We start from the raw sequence: 25,209 nt of genomic DNA, 5'->3' as shown, positions 1-25,209 counted from the left end.
TAACACATTTTCCCCAAAAATATGATATAGTGAAGGAGCAATGTTGGAACTGTATCAGCATCAGTCTTAAGAAGCAGGAAGTTATCAGTTTTGGTTTGAAAAAAATATCATGCCTGATATGATATTTTTCTTGTAATAAATCCAGATGCCTGTGCACTAGCATACAGCTGCAACCTTTCAGTATAATTGATATTGAATGTGAAGTTGAAATCTAGCTCAGAAAGATTGTATTTTCCAGTGATGTGACAGTACCCCATTAAAACCAGAAAATATGTCACAATGATGGATGGACACTATAGGTTCAGCTCAAATTCAAAGCCAGATGATGGTTCACACTTCAGTGGAAGTACAATAAGTAAAATCACTGACACCAGTTCAACTGATGTGGAACGTTTTTTTCCAGTCAAGCTATACAATATAAACTTTAGGTTTTCCTTAACCTTAACCAAGGCTTGTACTTCTATTCAAACTACTGCGTTAATTACAATGACTCAAATACAGAAAAAAAATATGCAAAACAAAGAAATAATAATTATACTGCAAAACCGTGCTAATGACAACAAGCATCGTTCCCAGCCTATAGGTGGCACAGAAGACGCGATAAGTAAGCCCACGTCTGACCAATTAACAACATTGGTGGAGAAATGCTTTTAAAACCTTGAAAGTGCTTAACTTTACAAAGAGTTCAATAAAACCAAATTGGAAGCCTTGTTAATATTGCCAGCTTATAATGCCGCTTGGAATCATATTCCTTTGTTAAACATTGCATTGTGTTTGTGTATGTATAAGCCTGATGGATTTTTGGTGCCCTTATACGTATGTCTACTCAATTATTCTGTTTGAATAGAATATTGCATGTTATGTTGAACGCTGTTCAGTTGTGGCCTATAACAGAATATGTGATAACGAAGTCGAAAACCACCAGTTCATACTTGAACCTATGTTGTAAAGTGACACTTACCGTGGTGAAGTTCACAGAGTAGCAATCCTCGCCTCGAAAGGTGCACTGCAGTAGCATCTCCCCGATGTCATGACCCGTGCGGTTATAAAAGTCAGTCATGTTGAACAGTTTGGGCTTGAAGTTCTGGAAGTTGGCCTTCTCCTTGAGAGCGGCAAGCACCTCAGGTTCCGCCAGGTGTGGGTTGGCTATCTGGTAGTTATTATTGAGCAGGGCGAGCAGCTCCCCCACGTGATATAGGTCGTTCTTGGTGATTTTAGAAAAGCGGAACTCGTTGAGGTTACAGAAGGTGATGGCGGGAAAGGTGAGGTTCGTTGCCGCCACCTCATCCAGCTTGGTGACATGAGGGTACTCCAGGTAGTAGGACACTCGGTCCATGCAAACCAGCAGCAATAAGCACAGTGAGCCGAGAAAGGAGAGAGTCCATAGGAAACGTCGGAATGTCATGTGCCCGTAGGCAAATATGTGACTCATTCCATGTAGGGTGGATATCGTAGCGAAAGCCTGCAGGTTGGACGGCCTGGCACTTGCGATGCTTTCCTCTGAGCTTTCTTTCATGGCTGTAGAGTGATGCTCAACACTGTTTCCCCGACGAACTTGAGCTAAGAGGCTTTGCTTAGCAACAGCGGCAGCACAACCCAAGCAGCAGCGTCGGTTACAGTGACAACACCAACGGACTCAAGTAATGGCTACATGAGGTGTGTGCAACACTTTTCTTCCCATCACAATTCACCTTCCGATGATTGTCAGCTGTTCCCCTGCTTTTTTTTTTATTATCTCCACAACTGTGTCCCACTCTCTGTTAAGCTGCCTTTTGTAGCGGAACCAAACACAATGACAGTTCCAGAAACACCCACTTCTGGTCAATGACTACGGCGTCTTTTGTGGCGTAAAAAGGCAGAAGGAAGGAACAGATGGAAATGTAAAGAAAATGAGGGGGAGGACTGCAATGCAAAGGGGGCGCTAAGCCTCAGCAGTCAGCGGGACCCTTCCTCCTGCAATGGGGAATGCCTCTACATCACTGTGATGATGGAATGCAATGGTTTTATGAATGGGAGGTAATAAGCAGAGAAAGGGCTCACTGGTCCCTCGATGCCTGCTTCTCGTTTCTTCTGCTTCTTCTTCTTGTGTCCGGTGATGAAAAGGGTCACAGACCTCCGACCAGCCCGCCCCTGTGCTTGACAACCGGTGCTCACAGCATCCACACGGGATCGATACTTCCTTTTTTTTGCACAAATCCTTAGTTAAGAGGGAAGACCACCTCTTGATGCTTTATGACCACCCCTGGCCGGTATCGCTCCAGAGACCTCCAGCTTTACTCCTTGCGAACATATAAATTTATATTCAGCAGTGTGGAGCCTTTTCGCTGTGTTTTTTTTTTTCGCTTCCCTTGCTCTCCCACCGACACTCCCCCCTTTTCTTGCTCTCTCTCACTCCCTCCTCCTCTTTAGTAGTCAGGATCCATCCCACTGCTGAATGGCTGCTTTGCTTGTGTGTCAGTGCTCACACACCAAGTCTCTCAATCCGGACACCACCTTTGCTGTGTGGTTGTTCTCCATAGCATGCCAGCAACATGTTTGTGCCACAGGTTTCTTATCTTGTATTTAAATTCCTTGAGCGTAATACTCCTGGTGGTAACATAGTCCCATGTTGAAGCAGTTGGAAGCCTTGGCCTAATCCCAAGAGCCACTCAACACTTATTACGGCTGGCTTTGTGTCAATGAACAGCACATTTCAGGCTCAAACAGGAACACGACTGGGCAATTTCATTCGGGTTAAAAGTTCACCATGACATTCTGCGAAATGTTTTCATCCCTCCCAGAACCACGCATTAAATTCATTGGCAACCCCGGGCATGAAGAATCAACATAACAATAGGTGAACTGTCAAGGATATGACCACAGTCCTAAGGGGAGTAAATCAATATTCTGTCCTGGTAACCGAGTGCACAGACCATAGCAACCGCTACATATGCCAGTTTACCTGCAAAAATCATTTAGCATGAAAAGCAAATCCTAAAATATAACATCATGCTGAATGCATATGGTAGTACTATTATATCACATTATCCTGTGAAAACATGACTAAACTTTCATTCCAATTTCACACTAGCCAGTGTGCCTGCTGTTGCAGATTGCAGGACGAACGTGGTGGACTTTGCAGTGGTAATTGGTTTTCAAGGAGATGGAGGAATGCACAGCTTAACACGGTGAATATCAAAGAGCAGGGCGAATATTTGAGGCAACAACACAAGACTTGTGTTAAATGTTAAACGGGCCACCTATTATGCTAAAATACATTTTTAAATATGACCCGTCAAGGGTGTACCCCACCTCTTGCACAAAGACAACTGGGATAGGCTCCAGCGCGCCTAGTGAGGATAAGCGACATAGAAAATAAATGGATTATTTTTTAAATAATGTTCTAACATATACATGTGTCCCTACAGCATGTTTATGAGCATCAATCATGAAAACAAATCATACCCAAATCATCTTTCAAGATGAAGAGCTGCTCAACTAGTCGTTTTTGAAGTTTAATGATGTCTTGAAGGAAAAACATTATCCATCATGGACATAATACCGCCTCTGACCCACCCCTAGCTACATGAGCTTTGCCCAGGAATATGCCCAACACTTCAGAAGACAGCTTCGTAAAAAAAAAAAAAAGAAAAGAGGATGATTCAAAAGGGTGTTATGTAGTATTCTACACTGGTCACTAGGTGTCAGCAATTCAGTTTCGATATTACTATTTCAAAAGGTTTTAGCTTGAAAATGGAAATAGATAAATGCATACTGCAAATGAGAAAAATCATCAGTAAGACCCAAAGTTTGAGATGAGAGTAAATTCACTAATATAATTAGTATTATGACAAAAATGGTCAGCGCTCTGTTTCCACAATACCCAACAAACTCAATGATTAATAATTGTACCTCCAAAAGTGGGGCACTGCAAAAAATGTTTAGGAACCACACTGCATTATAGACAATAGCCATCGCAGGAAGTACTGTACAAAAAACTCTCCCAATGCTAATGTGTGAGTCTACAATATGTTTTAATTATGTCTAACGTGTCTTATTTCCTGTTATTATGTCAACTACATGTATATTGGGTAATATGAGTGTAAACGTGGCTATAGATGTGTTATTTCATATCTGGATGGCTCTAAAAATGTTAAAAATTGTCTTTAGTAGGTTGTAAACAGGTTTCTATGCTCCAACTACAAAAAGATTCAATTTAAAAATACTACTTCACAGAAATTAATTTACTACAGTGTGGTATGAAACCAATTAACCACAATAAACAAAGGATTACTGTATGGCATCTTGTATGTTGAACAAGTGCAGAGTTCCAGTGTATGTAAAAAGTGAATAAATACACAATAGCGCTTCCTACCCTGGCGCTGTTGCAAGGTTGAATGCCGACCGTCACACTGCCCACTGAGTTGGATCATGGCACATGGTTTGTGTTTGTCAGCATGTCGCCAATAAAGGGATTGAAGTTCTGGGGGGGAATTTGAGGTCTAATATGTCATTTCCTGAACAACCCTTATAAGGTGTTATTTGCAGCTATTTTAACAAGACAGTCCCAGCAGCAACCTGAAAACAATGGGAAGAAAAAAGATGTGAATGTCATTGGTGGCATTCCTTGGGTCACTGTGGACATCAGTACCTTTCACACACGTCAGAATGTTCCGTATACGTGACCTGGCTAATACAAATGTTGGAAAGTTGTTAAAACACTGATATCATTTTCTTGGTTTTATTTTTTGCAGCCTTAATTTTCCCCCGCTTTTGACAAAATAACTCGATGCAGAGAGGATATACAGCTGTATCTTCACCGTAATTTCAGTGCTGATAAATATAACATACATTGCACTTCTCCCCAAAGATTAGACATTTCTGACTTCTCAAGGAATATTGTACATCAAAGTATATGGGATTAAGGAAAATCAGGGCCACTACCTCCATTTCTGGGGGTAAAAAAAGTGCAAAGCCATCATTGCAATTGAATGTGAGTGGCAGCTCCTGCATCTCTTTGCATAAATACCATCTCAGGTAAAGGCTATTTCATACAGTCTGCCTGCTGTAGGCAAGAAGAGAATATACGCATAAGATGCCCTGACTTTGACCACGGCAGTCTTGCCCAGTCGACGTTTCATTGCATATGGAATTAATATGTCCTTGACCAAATAAATGAAGACATATGACACAGAAAATTTACAAAAGCAGAACAGTAACTACTTGAGAGAAATGTCAGAGGGAAAGCTACGCTGAAGACAGACAATACTGAATACAGTTGTCTCCCAATGTATCACGTTCTTTTTTCAAAAATTAATTAATAACTGATCACTGCATATAGCATATGGAGATCGCATGACCAATATTGATCGGTGGCCGAAAAATCAGAGCATCGTTAGTTGTGAGATAATTCACACCTGCAATAAAAGCCTGTTGCTCAGATCATCAAGTCTGGCTTTTGAACATTCAAAGATTACAATAACATTACTGCCACTAGTGACTAATGTAGAACACTGCATATTATTCACAGCATCTCTGAAGGCGTCTTCTGAATGTCCTATATACTGTACATATTGTAGTTCATTTTTCCATTTTAATGCTTGAAATTGTAAAATTAGACAGCATGTGTATGTAATAAGCCATGTTCAACCTATGACATGAACAATAACAGAGTGAAGCCGCAAAATTCGAACCATGAAGTGGCGAGGGGCGACTGTATTGGACAATTTCCAGCAAATAATCCAAGTTTTGAAAATACTTAAAATAACGCCGTATGTTACAATACATTGCATGTTGTACACCAAAATGTAATTTAAAAAACTTTGCCTGTGCAATTATTTAGCAATTAATGTGGGGACAGTTTAAACATGGAACACATTGTATATAAATTTGACTTCTTCACATGTTTTAGGTGCTCATGCAAACTCATAAAATGTTCCGTATTGTAATTTTGTTAAGCATGTTGGAAATAAAAGTCAACATGGCCAAAAGTACAAATTAAATGTAATTCTGGTAACCACCTCAAGGGAGCAGTCATATTGCCACAATTGAATACAAACCGAGGGGGGAAAAAAGTACAGGTCTGCCACCAAGTGGATGAAACTACTAAGTACAAATGCCAAATGTGTACAAACACTTAATCTTTTGATTTTTGTAACAATTAAAGTAAAAAAAAGAAAGGATGCAAACCACGTCATCACGCGTACTTCGAAAGTTGGACTATATTCTGGTTGACACAGGTGATCTTTGTTAGCCACTAATGGGCTCCGCCTTATAAACAGCCCTGTCATTGACTAGAATGGGCTAATTGTTCCGAAAACAAGGTGCAAACGTGCCAGTAAAGAAAATAACATTTAAACATGTCTAATGACATTTCGAAGAAGAAGGGGAAGAGTTCCGGTGAGAAAAGGGCGAAGAAAAAGGTGAAGCGAAAAGAGACATACGCCATGTACATCTATAAAGTTTTGAAACAGGTAACATACAAACAATGTTTTGTTGTTGTTTTTAGTGAAAGGAAGAAAAGTTTACTTTGTTTTTGTAGGTTCATCCGGACACGGGCATCTCCAGCCGGGCCATGAGCATAATGAACTCCTTCGTCAACGACTTGTTCGAGAGGATCGCCACTGAAGCGTCCCGCTTGGCTCAGTACAACAAGCGCTCCACCATCACCAGCCGGGAGGTGCAGACCGCCGTCCGTCTGCTGCTACCCGGCGAGCTGGCCAAGCACGCCGTGTCGGAGGGCACCAAAGCGGTCACAAAGTACACCAGCTCCAAGTGAGGACTTGGGACTGGAAACGCACCCGTTAACTTGGTTTGGTTGTACACCTGCAGCCGTGTTGGCTTCTAATAAAGTCCCTTTACACGTGTAATCTTTGGCTCCATCACTAGGGGGCACCATTGTACTGCTGCGTTTGCAAACATATTGACAAGACTTCCACATTTGGAAGGGATACTGTTCATACGATACTCAAATAACTATCAAATCAATTTAGGCGTAAATATGTTCTAAATTAAATGGGAATCATTATACATGAGCGTACATATAATATGCAACTTTACCATGCTCAACCCACTTTATAGGAGTCTATTTGTGGCAAGCCTTGGGGAAAGGGGGCGTGGTCAAACAGGTGGCTAACGTTTGAAGGGAATTACAGCCAGAAGCTATGAGGTAATGCTGCATTTTAATCACGTCATCTTTGAATTAACGCCTCGAAACAAACTTAATATTTTCTAATCTAATAATCTAACCTAATAATTTTAGGCTACCGTGTATAAACTGTGTTTATCAAGCTAGCTAGCTAATGTCGAGCCTGTAATATGCCTACACTTTTAGATTTACGGTCTTCATATTAATGTAAGTTGCTTTTTAATTATACTAATATCCAGAGAAAACCTCCGCTCTGAAAGAACGCTCGTTAGACTCTAGCAAGTACGTAATTTAATGATTATGATGGTGACCGGAAGTTAGCGTGTTTATTTGTACAGTGTTGCTGGGTTTCAGCCATGTGACCTAGAGGCACTGCGCCACTTCCGGCAAATAATGTAGGGCATGCCGTTGAAAGTATTTGCTCCACTTGTGTGAGTGAGCATGGTCAGACATGAGACATAATGAAAATAATACTTTGAATATGTCTATTTGCGCTCCTACACCAATTCAGTCTCCATGAACACATTGTCTATTGTTTTTTTACTGCACTGTTTGCATTATCCTGCTCTGACGTTCATGAGAACCTGGCTGGAGAAGGGCTGAGGACACCTAAGATGTCGGCCGTTGAGTCATCAAAGGCCGGCAGGGACAGTGATGCAGGTGGAGGTGCGTGGAGTCCTCCGTAGATTCATGCGTGTGTTACCAACATGATTGCACTAATTCCAATACGTGTTTTTATTTACATTTATACCCCTTTACTCTCAACTGCTGTGTTGGAAATATATATTTTGGTTTTCTTCGTTTCTGGAGCCCACCTTCCTCAGTCTCATTCAACAGAGAAACCTGAGTCCAAACTTTTGATTGGTTTTGCATTTGCAAACCTATAGAATGAAAACTGCAACAAAGCTTGTCGTGCCTTCTAATCAAGTGTTTAAAAAAAAAATCACTTGATTACAGAAAAATAGCACTGGCAGTTTCTGGAATCCAATCTGCATACAATGCAGGAATGGATAAAGGTCTTTTTAATTAAGATGGGGGCTTACATATTGCATCTATGCTATGTTTATCAGTGGGGTTCCATTTGAACAAAGTATTATGAATAATAATGTGCCATATACAGATGCTGCCGTGATGTTGATTGCAATATTTGATGCCAGTAACTTTGATTATCACAGACATTTAAGTTTTCACACCGACATTGCACCCACGCCTAGCGGTAGTCATACGCTGGCTGTCTCCTTTAGTCATGCTGCTATGGAACATATTATGGATGGCTGCATTAGTGACTGATGCACAGCCTGGGCTGCCTTGCCTTGTTTTTGCGTCGGGAGCACATCATTAGAAAATGTTCCACTTGGCAGGGAAGCACGTATTAACCGCAGCCACAATTGAAATGAGGTTGTGATAGATGGTTAAAGTTATTCAAGACTATTAGGCTGAAATATGACGCTCTCTATTGTCACGATGAAGCAGAGGGCTATTTGCATGTTGATCAGTTGCATCGAGAGACAATTGGAAGCCGCGAGGACCCGATGCATTGCATTGTGCTCAAATAATATAGAAATGTAATCACGCTACCGCAGAGTAGTTCGGAGCAACGGGTTGATTTAATGCTCAATAAATTCATTTGGGTTCTCCTGCAACATTCTAGGCATCCTAAACAGACATGGGGTATATTTCAGTCATTTTTACCACTTTTATACCTGATGTATTGAATACATCCATAAAAACCTACATTGATTGACTAATAGAAAGAAATAGCTTGTCTGTTTAAATGTTAACCGTTTTTGTGAGCTAATGTGTCAACTGTATTTTTTAATTAACATTTTTAATAGCCGTAGAAGAGTAAAAAGAAATTATCCATGATTGTAATATTCAAAGTAAAAATAAAATATTAAATGCAACATTAGCAGTCTGCTCCAGTTATAGTTTTGCAATGTTCATTCATTCATTTTCTACCGCTTTTTCCTCACGAGGGTCACGGGGGTGCTGGAGCCTATCCCAGCTGTCTTTGGGCGAGAGGCAGGGTACACCCTGGACTGGTCGCCAGCCAATCACAGGGCAGTTTTGCAATGTGATATGTTCAATTGACTAGGTTGGCAGGCTATCTTAAGGCCGAGCTAAAACTTCACTTTTATACATACTATGTATGAGCTCAAAACCGATACTTTGTAATTTCACTTTAAACTAACAACAGATTAAACTCCAAAGCCATTAGCACTCGCTATTGCCCCAATTACGTTCCATCATGTCACATCACAGTATATTTAAATGACTGTACAATGTGGCAGGAGGGCTATAGTTAAAGCTGTGCCACAGTACTCTAAACAGCATTAAGAGGCACATAATCAGAGAGAAGTAATTGCCTATGATTGCATAAATGAAGTGGCTCTCTTTCATCAGGGCTAATGTCCAGCCTATTTCTTACCACCCAGGGAGAGGAAGGCAGCTAACCAGAAAGGAGAAAAGCTCTAAAAAGCGATGGTGAGGTAACGTAAGAAAAGCAAACATTTAACATGTCCACAGGGGGCGTGTTATTGATGTTTTTGTTGTCATCATAGCTGCTGCTTCTTTACAAAAAAACAAGAAACACCAAGTCCAACCATTTGAGAAATGAATTTATCGAAGTCGCCGTCTTTTATTTTCCCCCCATTAGTAAGTGTTTAGTTCAGCGTTTTAAATAATTGCGTTACAAGGAATGATATTTAAAATACATTTGGGAGCCAATGAGGCGGGAAAGTGCCTACATGTTTTGCTGATGACACCCGGGCCATTTGCAAGACATCAAAGTAGAGAGGAGGTAGCCCAGATGCATATTATAAACTCATTATGTATATCATTCAAAAGGATGTACTCCAGCCACGGAAAACAATATTCCTATTCCCGGGTAATGTGTGTTCTCAAACTTGGAACTCATACTCGCCTTCAGTATAATGTGGTATCCATTACCCAACTGCAACATAATGACCTTTGTTTCAAAACCCTAAGGGATAAATATGCTGCACCCAGGCGTTGGTGTAAAGCTCACCTGAGATATACAGTATTTCTTTGTGTTGACCACCAAACAAATGTAGATAAATTAAGAAAACCTTTTATAAATTAGTCATTAAATCTACTTTTTCCGGAATTCAGTTTGGAATTTATACATTTGTTCCACTCAGCCACTCCGCTAGAATATCGCCACACTGCTGAGAAAATGCTGGTGCATCATTCAAAAGCGATATTAGTCAGGGGGGGGGCTGGCGAGTAGGCTTTAAAAGGCTTAATTATGTGCTGTCCCTCCTCATCTAGAACACTTCACGTGGGGCAGACACGCACAGCGGTGGCTAGTCACTCAGCCTAATGCTCCGATGCAGGGAGCCGCGCGGATACATAAAAACCATTAAGGCTTGTGAAAGAGAAGAAAAATACGGAATTGTTGAGCGATATTTTACGAACATAGTGTACACAGAAGGGGTGTTAAAAAGAAGCAGTTGTCTTTCTCATTTGAATCACGTACAGCTGGTCCACTTGTTTTAACATTTTTTTAAATTAAGACTAATTATATATTGTTCTAGAATAGGGTTGGGCGATATGGACCTTAGCACATATCACAATATTTTTAGGAGATATCACGATATGACGATATAAAACAATATAAAATTTGAATTCACTAGAGTCTTAAAAAAAGTTACAAAGCCATATAATGAAATACACTTGTCTCAAATTGTCTACATTGCTACTAAATCTTCAACAAACTGTAATGCCTATGTTTGTGATTAAGGAAGATGTAGTCAACCATGCAATTCCAACTTCTTATGGAATATATTTTTTATGACACTCTTGTTTTGTTTATGCATACATAGGGAAAACGTCTCTTGTTTAGAAGGACGGTAACGGAAGTGGAGAATAAGACTATAGAGCTATAGGTCCAAAAATAAACATTCTTCTCATATTGTTCCACTTAGAACTTCCACGACGTCACCAGGCACTGTAAAACGTTCCTTACATTAAAGCCAAAAAATGCAATATGGTGAAAATATACTCATGCAGCCCGAGTCACGCATACATAACCACACAAGCTAACACTGTTAGCTTCCATTCACGCTCTATAAGAGCAGATTCAGCCAACTTTCGCTTGCGTTTATCACCAATTCAAGCTGTTTAGGTCAGGAGGGGATTGTTCAGTGTTTATAATGATTTTGTGCCACGACTGAGCGGTCTGCCTGGTAAATACTTCCGCTCACGTATGTCCCTTCTCCTCACGATGACAACATTTCATTCATCTTATATATTCATTTAATTGAACACAATCAATTCAAGCCAGTTGGTAGCTAGCCAGTTATCGTGAGCGGATAACATTTAACAGTGTTCATTGGATCCCCACATATTTGCTGTCGCGGCAAATTTGTGAATCCCAGCCTCAAAACCTAAAGTGAGGTGAGCACAAGTTCATATGCTCGGAAGTCGTTCCTGGATTTACAACAGGCAAGCGATGTGGATGGAGAAAAGCCTTCTCCGACAGCTATCCCGGATAGCAGTGTACCACTGCTGGCCTCTTCAGACGGAGATAGAGGTGGTGTCACAACAGATACACAGATACAGTACAGTTGCAGTGCGAGCCTGAAAACCAGGCTAAAGGCCAGACCGTGATTCAATTCTATCTGTTCTATCGATTATCTTTCATTGTCATTTAAGGATGCACCGGTCCCTCAGCCACAAGTCAGTATCAGACGATGTCCGTGGAAAAGCAACAAATGTCTAGTATATGTCTACATGACATTGGAAGACACCAAGTTTCTCTTGGAGCCCTGCTACTGCTACTTAGAAGGAAATACAGTATTCACAGACATAGCGCTACCAGAGCTCCACCAGATAATGTAAGAAGTTGTCTCCTTAAAGAAGTCTCATGTGGGGGCCCTTGGCACTGTAAGGGTGTGATGCATACTGAGGATGTAAACCTGTATTGTGATTCTCAGCATTTAGCTTGTTAACTTCATTATGAGTGAATAATGGCAATTGAAGAGACACGGGCAAGGTACTGGCATTGACTCTTATCTATTAATTAAAACAGTCACTTATTTTCCAGAGATTGATCCAAAACTGGCCTGCACGGCAGACAAGTTGATTAGCACGCAGGCCTCACAGCTAGAAGACCCAAGTTCAATTCCACCCTCAGCCATCTCTGTGTGGAGTTTACATGTTCTCCCCGTGCATGCGTGGGTTTTCTCTGGGTACTCCGGTTTCCTCCCACATTCCAAAAACATGCTAGGTTAATTGTCAACTCCAAATTGTCCATAGGTATGAATGTGAGTGTGAATGGTTGTTTGTCTATATGTGCCCTGTGATTGGCTGGCGACCAGTCCAGGGTGTACCCCGCCTCTCGCCCGAAGACAGCTGGGATAGGCTCCAGCACCTGCGCGACCCTCGTGAGGATAAGCGGTAGAAAATGAATGATCAAAAACTGGCGGAGAACATCAAGGTCAAGCTAGCAAGAGGGTTTCAGGGGAAGGAGGAGCTGGCTTGCTTAAAGTGCCAAAAAAGATATTTTTATGGGTGTATCAATTACTCTGGTTTATTTAATATTTACGGAGGGACGGTAACCGACTGTTCACATACATTTTTGGGGGGTCAGGCCTGCAGCCAGACAGTAGGGCTTTATAGCCGTCCCCGAGCCTGCAGAATGACAACACGTGAGACAAAAATAGCGTTACTTGTCAGGGTGCAGGGAGGGCTTCATACCAAATATCACAACAAGCAACGCTGAGCAGCTGGTAGCCACACTGTTGACAGTGTTCAGAGAGTGTGGAAACAAGAGCTTTCTTTTCCATTCCATTTGACTTCTTCTGTTTTTCCTTCGGCGAGGCAAGCTGTCCAGCATGTCAAAAGGCAGCTTCGTCTTCACATCCATGGCTTTACACTCCCTTGAAGCGGATGCGGACATCCTGGAAAGACACAGGTACAAGCAGCGTTTGGCCTCCCATCACCTTCTTAGCTATAGGCTGAAGAAGGAAGCCAGCGAGAGAGTGCCACTGAGGTCCAGCATGTTCCTGAAGCCGGCCGTGTGCCAAGACGTGGTTATCCAAAATGCTGTGTATACGGGAAACCTGGAGGCCATGCGGCGCCTCTTTCCTCGAGGATCCACGGCCAACCTCATCATTGAGCCGCAGGGCGGGGAGATGCGATGGGCTGCCCGGGGGGAGGGTAAGAGACATCTTGTCATCATTAGGACTTCATTTAGGATTTTGTGGCATTTCCTCATTTATGAGGATGGTGCTTTCAAGAGACCTGAATTCAATAAGTACTGACTCTACAACACAGTAATGCAATATTTTTAGAAACAGATCACGAGGTAATATCTTTAAAAGTGGTCACATGTCTGCCATAAAATTAAAAGGTGTTTGCTCTGTGCTCTGGTTGCTGATCCACTGCACACATTTCTTCCTCCAGTTTCTTATTAACTCATTTAAAGAGACTTCAAATGCTAAATATGAAACAAATTAAACCATATGTGTTTTAATTCTGCATTCAGTCTGTATTCAATTGTCACTTTAATGCAGTTGACTCACTTAACTGGTTGCTGCGTATGGGCTACACCCATTATTGGCGGGGATCTGCACTGGCAAGGTTCACAGGGTCATATCACATGTCCTCCTCCTGAAATAGCCTCGTCTGCGCAAACAACATAAGCGCACAAGCCACCCTCCGAAATCATTAAAAAAGCTAACCAGTTAGTCCAGTATGGCGTATACAGCACCAAAGGTGAAGTGGCACAAGCCCAAGATGTTCCGCAACGACGTGATCGCCACAGCCAAGGCCACTGGTTGCATCCTGCAGTTTTGGAACTCTCTGCTTGTGGGCGACGAGCTGACCCTGATCAGTATTGCGGATGATGACGAATACGTCTACCTGATTGATGCTATTTATGACACCAGCAACGTAGACGAGTGGAAGAACTTCAGATATAACTACAGAAGCTTGAGTAGAGTTTTTTTTTTTTTTTTTTAAAGCACTTCTTTGCTTTCTAGACGTTGCCTGTCATTCCTCCTCTCTGCAGGACTTTGGTCCCTGACCTACGAGCAGGAACTGACTACGCCGCTTCACATCACAGCCGGACGAGGCTTTGCGGACTGCCTGAAATTCCTGCTGCAACGTGGCGCCAGTGTCGACCTGGCACCTGGTGGCATAACCGCCTTGCACGAGTCCTGTGCCAACTGCGAGTCTGAGTGTACCAAACTGCTGCTGGTCCATGGTGCCAATGCTAATGCCGTCTCAGAGGATGGCCGCATGCCATTACACTTGTGCACAACACCTGAATCTTTTGAGTAAGTAACAAAAGACACAGAAGTACAGCAAATGTATAGCTCTGATCAGCTCTCCACCTACAGATGTGCCAAGCATCTCCTTCAGTATGGTGGAGCCATCAATGGACGCACTGTAGATGAAGACGACACACCTTTACATGTGGCAGCCAGGAACGGCCTACCGAATCACGTAGAGCTTTACCTACGCTATGGAGCTGCTGTGGACAAACAGAATGATGAAGGTCTCACACCCCTGAACGCCGCCTGCTCCCAGCCACAGGAGCTGCAGGATCTCCACCGTTACTTCAAGGTGTGTCAGCTGCTGCTGAAGGCAGGAGCTGACCTCCACACCACGGACCAAGACAAACACACCCCTCTGCATATGGCGTGTAAGAACGTCAATGCAGACTTGGTGGATCTGCTCTTGGCCAACGGGGCCTGCGTTAACAACATGGATTATGGCGGTGAAGCTCCCATGCATAACATCCTGAAGGTGGTGTGCTACAAGATAACTCATAGCCCTGAGCGGATTGTCCGTGCCCTGCTCAACCACGGCTCCATCCGGGTGTGGCCTGGAGCACTTCCCATGGTAGGAAAACTTTTAGAGACTGCATGGTTCATTTTAGTTCATTATGATATACATTTCTGTGAAATTTTACCGTGAAATGTCCCCAAATATCGGATCCAAACTGATTCAGTGTCCCTTGATTGTCAGTGATCATGCAATTGGCAATTAGCCATCAAGATGTCTCATTTTGCGTAATTATCCAGCGCTGTACTTTCAACACCTCGAGTTAGATAGTTCATTTGATATTTCCAAGACCTCACAACTTCCCAATGCTTCTAATTTCATGACACAACATGACACCTTGCTCTCGCTGCAGGAAGCAGACTTGCAACTATGAGTGCACCCACTGCACCAGACAAAATGCCTGCTTCCTAATTAGGCAAGTGTTAATAGGAGATTAATTAGCACTAATTGCATAATTTCCAGTTAAACCCCTGGAGGGAGCCCCAATCTGTTCATTTCACAAGTGTTTAATTACTTTATTTCCTTTGCATCCGAGCTCACTCATGAAGTCTAGATAATAGTGAAAGTATGAATCCTGTTGATTTTCTTTTTTGTGTTGTTTTTTGTTACTTTGTCAGGTTTTGAAGCACTGCTCTGAGTCGCCACGCACCATTGAAGTTCTGCTCAACGCCTACAGTCACCTCAAAGTCAACGACACCTGGGTTGAGGCTGTATCCCCTGAGGTGTTTAAGGCAAGTATCATAAACCATTGCTTTATACTATATATTGTACTTAGAACAGGGCTATTTTCATCTCAAATGCCACACGCCAAGGGATGCGTATTTGAACAGTAACTGGACTAAAATTGCATCAAACCAAAGGGGACTGATTTATACCTTTACTCCTCCAACCAGGAGCACAAGGAGTTCTACGAGTCTGTATTCTCCCTTCAACTGACTCCTCGCTCCCTGCAGCACTTGGCTCGCTACAGACTCAGGGCCTTCCTAGAAGGTCGGCTGGACAAGGTGGTTCCACAACTCTACATGCCCACCTTCCTCAAAAACTACTTGCTTCTGGACTACAGAGGTTATATCCACTAAAGCACTTTTAAGCACTGAGGAAAAAGATACCTGCTGCTAGAAAACCAATAATAACGTCACATGCAGCTTTTAGCGCAGTTTGTTTTTTCACCACTAGAGGGAGTTACAGACTAGATGTGATGAAGTATTGACTGCCTTATCAGGTGTGTACTGTATGTTGGAACAAATGCACTTGTTGGGAAATCGGTAAGTCAGTAATCATTTTCTAATTAATAATTCTGTAGAATGAATGTGAACATGCGTCCTACATAGAGGTTGCCTAATAATTCCAGGCCCTATATGATTGTCATTTTTTGTATAGTATCTTTTTGTTATTTTAAGGAAAAATACATCATTTTAGACAGTTGAATGCACTTGTTTTCCGTTTCATTTCATTGTTTTTGTGCAAAATTGTATTTTTCTGAAAACAGCTCATATTTACAGCTCTAGCTCTCAGTAATTAAAACAAGTAATCTGTAAATGTATATATTTTTTTAATTTTCTTTTAAAATGTGCTTTTTGTAAGTGAAATTGTTTGCAATTTTGGTAAAATTTACAGGGTTCTTATTATTATATGATTATATATATATAGCAATAATAATAATAATAATACACAAATCATTTACCTTTTGGCACTATAAAAACCAATGTCTATTCTGTAGCACCACAAAAAAGAAAGCAGTTCCAGACAAAATGAGTGAATCTCAGCATGTCCTCAGTGGCGAAGTGCTGCTGAAGTCACATGATGTGATGCTCAGCATTAGGCTGGCCTTGGCCCTTCACTGCTAATCAGGGTGGGTTGAGATATTATGTTGATGTCCTCAGCGCAATCAGGGAGAGGCTGGAGGAGAGCTTGGCCACCCCGGACTCAATAGGGCTAATCATCAGCTCCCATGATAAAATGATCTGTCATTAAAAAGATGAAAGAACACAACACAGGAGTAGATGTAAAAAAAAAAGTCTTCTTTTGGTTCATTTAACAGATAAAATTAGGTTAAAGTTGAGCGTACAGATTCAAATGAAGTCACTTGAAATCTTCACCCCCCTAATTTGACTTTGGCTATAGAACATGTTACAAACCCACGCTGCAGTTGACCTGGCATACACGCCTTTTATCTGAATCTAATTTTCCCAAAGTATCTCTCTCCAGGGGACAATTGTTGCAGCACTTCTTTATCCGGGGCCAAACACATTGTTTTGGGGCCCCGGAGAATAAGCCTGAGAGCGAGCGAGGGAGGGAGGAGTGGGGGACATCTGCCTTTCCTCCCCTCCAGACTCATGATGCCAATGCAAGGGGGGGTAAACAGATCCAAAAAGGCGGCGTGGTTTTGAATCCAGAGTAATTGCTAATCATCAATCAAAATTAATAATAGCTGATTGGCTTGGTGTGGTCGATGGTGATAGAAGGGGAAGGACTGGAGCAGTCTGTCTGTGGTGCGGGGGGGGAGGGGAAGGGGGGTCCTACTGGGAAACGACCGCCTCTCAGGACAGCCAAAAAGTCAGAGGCTGAATAAGGAAATGAAGCGTAATTTGAGGAAGATGGATGAGCCCCCAGGGACCCCGACACCCCCTTTCATGCCTCTTGTATTGCACATGATAACCAATGCGCGCTCTCCCTCCCTCCCTCTGTCCTCATCTCGCTCTTTGCGCGCTCACATCAGAGAGGGAGGAGTTGCCAGGAGGTATAGAACCAAGCAACGTGTGTTTATGTGTCAGTGTGGGACAAATAAGAGGGGGACAAAGGGGGTGAAACGGTGTGAGGGGCACAAGCGGACTGCAGGTCTCCAAATCTTACCAAGTGTTCCACTTCCGGGGATGCGGCTCAGGATTCTACTGCACCGAAAAGTTTGAGCTTTTTTTGGAGAAGAAAAATAGGGGAGTTTGCATGCAAAGATGCAGAGACCAGGAGGGCAAGGGACTGCGTTTTCCATCGATTCCCTCATAGGGACCCCCCAGCCCAGACCGGGACACCTGCTCTACACCGGCTACCCCATGTTCATGCCCTACAGACCCCTGGTCATTCCACAGGCGTTAACGCACACGCCTCTATCCTCCGGGATACCTCCACTGGCGCCTCTGGCTTCCTTCGCGGGCCGTCTGACTAACACCTTCTGCGCCAGTTTGGGACAAGGCGTGCCCTCCATGGTGGCTCTTACCACCACCATGCCCAGCTTCTCGGATCCGCCGGACACTTTTTACCCGCCTCAAGAGCTGCCGGGCCCGCGTCTGAGCGCCGCCGAGCCCGGAGGGAGGAGGCAGGAGAGCCCGCATTCGGAGGAGCTCCACAGCCGGGATAAAGGCTCTGAGTTGCTCAACTTCTCGGAAAGTTTTCAGACGATATCAGGTAAAAAAAAAAAAAAACAACAACTTAATTACGTAATTGCTTTGATTGTTTAAAAAGTGACTTAAAGCTGTCCGTAAAAGCGTACAGCACTTGTGCGTAAAAGTGGGGGTGCACTTAATAAATATTAAAATTAAATATTTGGTTGGACCTAATGGACGACACAATAGCATATTTTCTGTAAGTAGATAATCAAAAGTTTAAAAAAACAAAGCATGAACACATTAAGAGAGAGGCCTTTAGTACAAGGAATACGAATAATTCCCAGTGACACAAAAAGTGCAATTATTTGAAAAAGTGCACATTTCTACGGCTTTTAACAAAAGATTTCCTTTTTAGGCGAGACCAAACTGTACAGTTCAGACGACGAGAAACTGGACCTGAAGTCCGCAGAGACCGTGTGCAGCGACCGGGAGGACAGCTCCGTGGACAGCGAGAACGAGAGCTTCTCAGACGGCAACACCTGCGGGGCCCTATCCCAGAAAGGCAAGTTGAAAGTCGGACCCCACGACGTGCTGCCGGCCGGTGGCTCCTCGGCTGGGAAGAGCCGGAGGAGACGAACCGCTTTCACCAGCGAGCAGCTGTTGGAACTGGAGAAGGAGTTCCACTGCAAAAAGTACCTTTCCCTCACCGAACGCTCGCAGATTGCCCATGCGCTCAAACTGAGCGAGGTCCAGGTGAAGATCTGGTTCCAGAACCGCAGGGCCAAGTGGAAACGGATCAAGGCCGGCAACGTCAACAACCGCTCCGGGGAGCCTGTCAGGAACCCCAAAATCGTGGTGCCCATCCCTGTACACGTCAACAGGTTCGCCGTGAGAAGCCAGCACCAGCAAATAGAACAAGGAACCAGGCCGTGAAGCGTTCTTAAAAAGGATAGAAAATTAAAAACTAAAATTAAACACTTAATTATTAAAGCGACTCCAGCATGAGGCACAAACTGGAGGAGCATCCTGCAGTGACTCCACGAACAAGACTGAGCATTATTTGGATATATGCTGTCACTTTTATTTATTAATTTGTGAATATGTAAATAATTAACAGGAAAGAAGTACAAATGGGCACTATGAGAAGAGTTTTTTTAGTATTTATATGTCAGGCCAAAACCTTGTGTTGGTTGCATGTCCTTTTCTCATTTAGTGGAGACTTTTTTAATTATTATTTTTATTTTGGTTTGGTGTTTTGTACAATTGGTTTGCATGTAAGAAAGTTTTGTTTGAAAGAACGTCGATGAGCAAACAAGGGACAAGTGTAAACTATATTGACCTAATAAATTGCTTTATATATTAAATGTTGGTTTTGGACATTTAATGTTGTGTGTTAAGGGGTTATTTTTTAATGGGAGGCCGTAGTGTCCTAAAAACATTTAATATTTTACATAAAAACAACACAAATAGGATAAATAGTTTTTAGATGTTCAATAAATAGAATACAAAATGTATTTATTGTTAAGCTTGTATAAAAAATATATGTACTGTTCATGTTACATTTGTTTTACCCTGTAAATCGGAAATGTAGGTTGATTAATTGATTTGTAGTGATTGATTTTTAGTGATTGACTGATCACCTTTAAATGAATCAACATCAGTCACAACGGTGAGGGTAGGGGAGAAAATAAATATGCTAAATAATCATTAAGTGATAGCTTGAATTATTGTTTTGGTTTGAAATGACTCAAATAGTGACATATACTTTTTACATTTAATTGACATTTTTTATAATGGGGATCTGTGAAAAAGAAAACAGGTTAGATGGCATGGTTAGATGGCTCCAAAAGAATAATGCCAATAAGTACGCGTAAAAAAAACAAAAAAAGTCTGGAAGAGTTCCGGCAAACCCAAAAAAAAAAAAAAAGAAGTACTCTAACTACAGCATATCAAAAGCGTACATATCAAATATATGTAACCACATCCAGTGAGAGGAAAGGGAAGCAAGCAGAGGGCCTTTGGTGTTTTATGCCAATTTCATTTTCCTGTGAATGTTCTCCAGAATAAGCTCACACTGGAATAATTTCACTTCATCATTTCCTTCCCCTCCAAATACTCAAACCTCCAGCTCTGCTCGTGTTACTGCAGCACCTGTTGAAGATCCCTCAAATATTTATTAGTTGAATATTTCATGCAGGCGAGCAGCTGCCCAGTATATCAATATTTATACAGAATTTGGTTATACTCACATTTGAATGTCTAATGCATCGCATTCCCTTTGACCTGTGATGATCTTGACTTTCCAGCTCCACACTGACACTGACATGCCCATTCAATTGATGGCCCTTGGAAAGGAGCGCTACAACTTTTTATTATTGTCCCAGGAGCTGATTAATAGATGCTTAATTCCACGACACTGTGCTATTTTGGAGAGGAGGTGGTGACAAGGAGAGTCATTAACCTCATTTTCCCATTTCACATTGACTGTAAAACTGGCCTTTTTAGACCTTCTTTAAAATGTTGCCGAAGTGTAGGGACAAAAAGCAAGACTTTTCTTGCCATTTGGAGGATGTATCAAAAGCCTCTTTACGTGTGTCGCTGTTCTTGAACAGTGTCTGCATAAAAATGTGGGGACGACGTCAATCCGGAAATGTTGTGCCTTTTTTTCTGAGGTTATATAACGAGACCATTTTTAACCGTGTATATGACACAGATACAAAATGGGGGTGAACAAAGCTGACCTAACAAAGCGCATTTCACACTTACTGTAAAAGCCTGTATTTGTCTGTGTTGGACACAGAATGAGGAGACATCGTCGACCCGGCAATTTTAAACCAACTGATGCAATACCCTTGTAAGCAAGGGTATTCAGCAATGGAAGGACTGGGTTGTGAAGTTTAACATGCGAGACCGGCATTTTTTTGGGCTGCTGTCCTGTATAAATGACACCGACAGAAATGTTCAACCGTCAGTGTTTTCTATGTTGCTGTCCTGTATAAAATGCTTCATTCACACTGGCTGTAGAAGCCGTCTTTTTTCCCCCCAATTTTGTTGTTGACCTGGCAATTTTCCACCTGAAGGTAGTGTCCTAACCGAGGTGGTAAACCACCTGTGTCTAAAACTATTCCACGAAGTTTAACACCCCAGACTGACTTCTCCCTCCCTGTTGTGCTGAAACCAATGGTCACTGTCTGTGTGACAAGTACCTTTACGTCAGTCCTGATGCAGCTTCATCTAATTACTTCACTGCTGTGTGAAAGCACACACAGTTGTAGGAATATACGTGATACAGGCAAATATATCCCGGATCTTCTGTTACAGCAATTTTGCATAATTTCTGTGTGAAAAGAAAGCCTGTTATAAAGCATCTATTATGCGGAAAGGATAGATACATTCATTAACTTCCTCCAGTGAAGTCTTGAGTGGACACTGTTGTGTCAATTGAGTAACCAATGGAAACATCATAAATTCTTCTTGCTTTCGTGTAAAAATAAAACCACCTGGCGAGCGACGTGGAGGCCTGACTGGTGGGTGCGTGGCGTCCACACTCCACTGATGTATGGGCAGATGCATCAAATCTCCCAAGATAAACAAGCGCTGGGTTTCATCAGGGCCATCATAGCTTTAATTTGGCTGCCTAATGAGTCAGATCCAGTGGCGGAGATAAGAGTTGTCAGAGGCTCGGCTCTAATGAATTTCTTGCCACTTGTAATCAAGGTTGCCTGTCTGGGGGGTTGTGGGGGGGGGGATGATTAATGGAACCCTGGAGGATTCCCTCGGCCCTCAGCCTTCATTACAGCTAATGCATTCTCAGGCAAATTAACAGAGAAACACTGGCAAAAGCTAACGGGGAAAACACAAGGAAAGGGAAAGGGAATGCGGCCGGGTGATGCCAACGTTAATGTCCAGGAGAGAGAGGAGGAAATGTGGCGAATGGAGACACGGATTTGGGGGCGGGGGGGTGTGATCACATGCTGATGGAGCTGCTATTGATGAATGGATGTTGAGGTGTAGGAGGTCCGGGGGGGATGCAGGGAGAACATAATTACTAGTTAAAGAGGTTAAAAGGATGTAACAGGAAGCAAATGTCTATGTAATGTAGCATATGCAAATGAGACAGCTCATTAGGCAAACCTCCGCTCACTGCCTCTTTAATACAACATTTATGTTATGATGCTGGATGTTTAGAAAAAGGGGAATAAAATGAGACATCCATCAGCCTTGGAGACACCTCCGCAATGAAGGAGTGGGTTTGTCTGAGAGGAGGTGGGCAGCACAGAGACCCCCCCTCATTGTTTAGTACTCCTTTAATGAAACACAAACATTTTGCAACATGGCTTCAACGACAACACTTTGTTGGCTGATAATTAGTCACGTCAAGTTTAAAAAGTACAGTCTCTGATGGGGGGCAAATGTGTAGCATCGCTCCAAACATTATGATCAAATACCAAAACACCAAGCTCAAAATCAACAATGCTGTAAATGCCAATAAACACACACAACCCCCAAAACAAGTGCATGAGAGAAATGAAACTGAAACTTCCCAGAACAAAATCTACGTTTGCCAGGCTACCAGGTGAGCCGTGTCTCCAAGGACATGAGCAGATTGGCGGACTTCTTAAGAGGCGGAATGAAAAGTACATTTTTCTCCTTTCTCATGGGTCTCATTCTCAACGCTTACATGAACTGCGTAAATTGGTTGCTTTATAATATCATAAAATATTATGACCAAAATGTTAAATACAAATGCTTTTTGAGCAAGAAAAATCTTTTCAGTTATATTTAATGTTTATTTTATTGACACTAATGATTATTCAAGGCACCTTTAGTTATGTTTTGTGCTTGAGGTTTCATTTGTTTTCTCTTTTTTAATAAATACAAAAAGATAAACATTTGTTTTTGCTACCATCTTTTATGAGCTGAACCCCTAAAAAGTGTATATACAGGTGTGGCATCAAGATCAAGATGTGGATTTCACAGCACAAGCGTGCCTTAGGCTGGTCACTGAGTGCGTAAAGGCGAGTGTATCGTAATAGGCATGCTCACTAACCCAGATTGCTCAACAATATTTGAGTGCAGTAGGCCTTTTGTGTACATAGAGTAAGTTTTACATTTTTGTAGCATGGCAACACCTTGCATGATAGTGCTAGTCTTTAAGTCTACCTATGAAAATGGCTTAAAATGCTACTATGCTAATGTTAACATGCTGATATTAGCATGCTAACACCTAGCATTATAGTGCTAACACTTAGTGATAAGTGTTTCTGTCTGAAAACATCTAAAAATGTTAGTATGCTAGTGTTAGCAATGCCAATGTGCTAACATTAGCATAACACCTATCATGATAATGTACCAGGAATGCTAAATCTTACATCAAAGGTATTTTGCATTCCAAAAAATGGGATGTCAAGAAAAGTGGGAATTTTGGGTATGTGGAAAATGGCATGAATGTAATTAATTAGTTGAATGCTTTGATGTTGGAAGTCTGAAGTGGTTGAGAAATGTGAGGTACAGTAGAGTAGTACAGTAGTAGTAACTCTGTAGATCAAAGACAATTTGGCATTTTTTAAGCTAATAGCATGAATGTCCTGACTTTATTAAATGAGTTGATGTTGAAACGAGGTAAATCGGTTGAGAAATGTGGAAGTAGCAGTAGGTAATAGTCTTAATGGGAAAGTATGAATTTTGGATCACCCCCAAAATTGAATCAGTTTCTCCATATCCCATTTCCAACAATTCCTGAAAATATCATCCAAATCCATTCAAAACTTTACGTTATTGACAAACGAAAAACATAACACAACTTTCTGGCGTTTTGCGCTGCACATGGTGGACGTAAATATGATGCTTATTAATTCAACCAGGATGTCAACAAGTGTAAGGAAGTATGACATTTAAAAACAGGCGTTACTATATGATGCAAAATAAGCAGTAATTCACTAATACTGGGGCCTTGGAGCATGACTCAGCTCTTTTCTACCCCCCCACGCACACACGTAAAAAGACAGTGTGGAGGGAGGAAGAGAGCAAAGCAGGTGATGAAGCACAAACAATGGCGGCCGACAAGAGGGAGGAAGGGGATGAAGATATGGCGAGACGAGATTAGCTGCAAATAAGAAGTGGATTAGTGGGGGCTCGACACACCGAGACCTTTCACTTTAGCCTCCAGTGACACTAAGCTGCCTCTTTATCATTAATCCCCTTCTCAGCCCCTGTTGGAGATCCCGGGAAAGCAGGAAGTTGATATGATATTACTGGGGGCTTCACTTACCTGACTGCTCCTGATAACAGCACACTGGTCTGTCCTGATGGACATGCAGGAGGAAGACGGGAGACAATCATAGATGGAAATGAGAATGAGAATGTTGATGAGAAGGAATAAAACTTACCCGGTAACCTGACGGAGGTCAACAAGATGGATGAATATGATACTGTGTGGAATTGTTCATTAATCTTGGCAAAATGGAGTGCAGTACATGTCTCTGACCAGCAGAGGTGCTGTTGATTCAGTTTCTAGTAGTTTCACATTAGCTGCTGTATAAAAAACGTTTTTTTTTCAGAATTTCACTTCTGGATATTCTGAATAAAAAGTTTAGGCTTGAAAATAATCATTCTAATTCGTGTTTTTTTTTGTGCCAAATATAGATTTGAACGGAGAATTTCCTGGCTCCGTCATCGACTGTGGATGACAAGCACGCGCACACGACAGCACATACACGCCTATATCTCTCCGCCGGTTCATACATACAAGCACACCGAGGGGACACACTCGGTGTTCCAACCCGTCTAATATTCATTCATAGCATACATTTCTGGTTCCTACAAGAGGATAAACATTCATACTTGCCATTGACATGTTCGCGGTAGTAAAGTCAAACATGTCACGTCACGTGCACGTAATAAGACTTCCTCATCAGCGTACTTCCGGAATGTCACTTCCGGGAG

At 42.2% G+C, this 25,209-nt stretch overlaps 4 protein-coding genes and 1 long non-coding RNA gene across 13 annotated transcripts in view; 3 read left to right on the top strand and 2 right to left on the bottom strand.

Moving 5' to 3' along the window:
* Window positions 1-2,872, bottom strand: part of asic1c (acid-sensing (proton-gated) ion channel 1c) — a 67,860-nt gene extending 64,988 nt beyond the window's left edge. Inside the window, exon 1 of the mRNA XM_058067730.1 lies at window positions 962-2,872. Within this exon, the coding sequence (XP_057923713.1) occupies window positions 962-1,516 (555 nt within the window). The 5' untranslated portion in view covers window positions 1,517-2,872. The remainder of the gene's footprint in view (window positions 1-961) is intronic.
* A 3,383-nt stretch (window positions 2,873-6,255) lies between these two features.
* On the top strand, window positions 6,256-6,848 carry zgc:92591 (uncharacterized protein LOC436997 homolog). Its single transcript, XM_058067717.1, has 2 exons — window positions 6,256-6,452; window positions 6,521-6,848. The coding sequence occupies exons 1-2, from the start codon at window positions 6,339-6,341 to the stop codon at window positions 6,755-6,757; spliced, it is 351 nt and encodes a 116-aa protein (XP_057923700.1). The 5' UTR covers window positions 6,256-6,338; the 3' UTR covers window positions 6,758-6,848.
* A 143-nt stretch (window positions 6,849-6,991) lies between these two features.
* Window positions 6,992-16,463, top strand: asb10 (ankyrin repeat and SOCS box containing 10). Of its 7 annotated transcripts, none has more exons than XM_058067711.1 (7): window positions 6,992-7,147; window positions 7,708-7,792; window positions 12,976-13,309; window positions 14,163-14,430; window positions 14,494-14,998; window positions 15,559-15,672; window positions 15,835-16,463. In XM_058067711.1, exons 2-7 carry the CDS (start codon window positions 7,781-7,783, stop codon window positions 16,018-16,020), a joined length of 1,419 nt encoding a protein of 472 aa, XP_057923694.1. In that variant the 5' UTR covers window positions 6,992-7,147; window positions 7,708-7,780; the 3' UTR covers window positions 16,021-16,463. The 7 variants fall into 7 exon arrangements, with proteins under 7 accessions (XP_057923694.1, XP_057923692.1, XP_057923695.1 ...); XM_058067709.1 differs by having other exon boundaries at window positions 12,971-13,309; XM_058067712.1 differs by adding an exon at window positions 9,530-9,610 and having other exon boundaries at window positions 6,992-7,792.
* On the bottom strand, window positions 11,270-25,132 carry LOC131125823 (uncharacterized). 3 transcript variants are annotated; one of them, XR_009129071.1, is made up of 4 exons: window positions 24,654-25,132; window positions 24,536-24,569; window positions 13,675-13,777; window positions 11,270-13,294 (listed from the first exon to the last, which is right to left on the bottom strand). It is a non-coding gene; the product is annotated as an uncharacterized LOC131125823 (long non-coding RNA). The 3 variants fall into 3 exon arrangements; XR_009129073.1 differs by having other exon boundaries at window positions 13,680-13,777; XR_009129072.1 differs by lacking the exon at window positions 13,675-13,777.
* gbx1 (gastrulation brain homeobox 1) lies at window positions 17,729-19,592 on the top strand. The gene is made up of 2 exons (XM_058067716.1): window positions 17,729-18,343; window positions 18,680-19,592. Exons 1-2 carry the CDS (start codon window positions 17,893-17,895, stop codon window positions 19,195-19,197), a joined length of 969 nt encoding a protein of 322 aa, XP_057923699.1. The 5' UTR covers window positions 17,729-17,892; the 3' UTR covers window positions 19,198-19,592.
* Window positions 25,133-25,209: the final 77 nt, after the last annotated feature.

The sequence above is a fragment of the Doryrhamphus excisus genome, chromosome 3, assembly GCF_030265055.1.
Source record: "Doryrhamphus excisus isolate RoL2022-K1 chromosome 3, RoL_Dexc_1.0, whole genome shotgun sequence".
NCBI lineage: Eukaryota > Metazoa > Chordata > Actinopteri > Syngnathiformes > Syngnathidae > Doryrhamphus > Doryrhamphus excisus.
The sequence above is the reverse complement of the archived record's forward strand: the minus strand, read 5'-3'. Positions and strand labels throughout refer to the sequence as shown.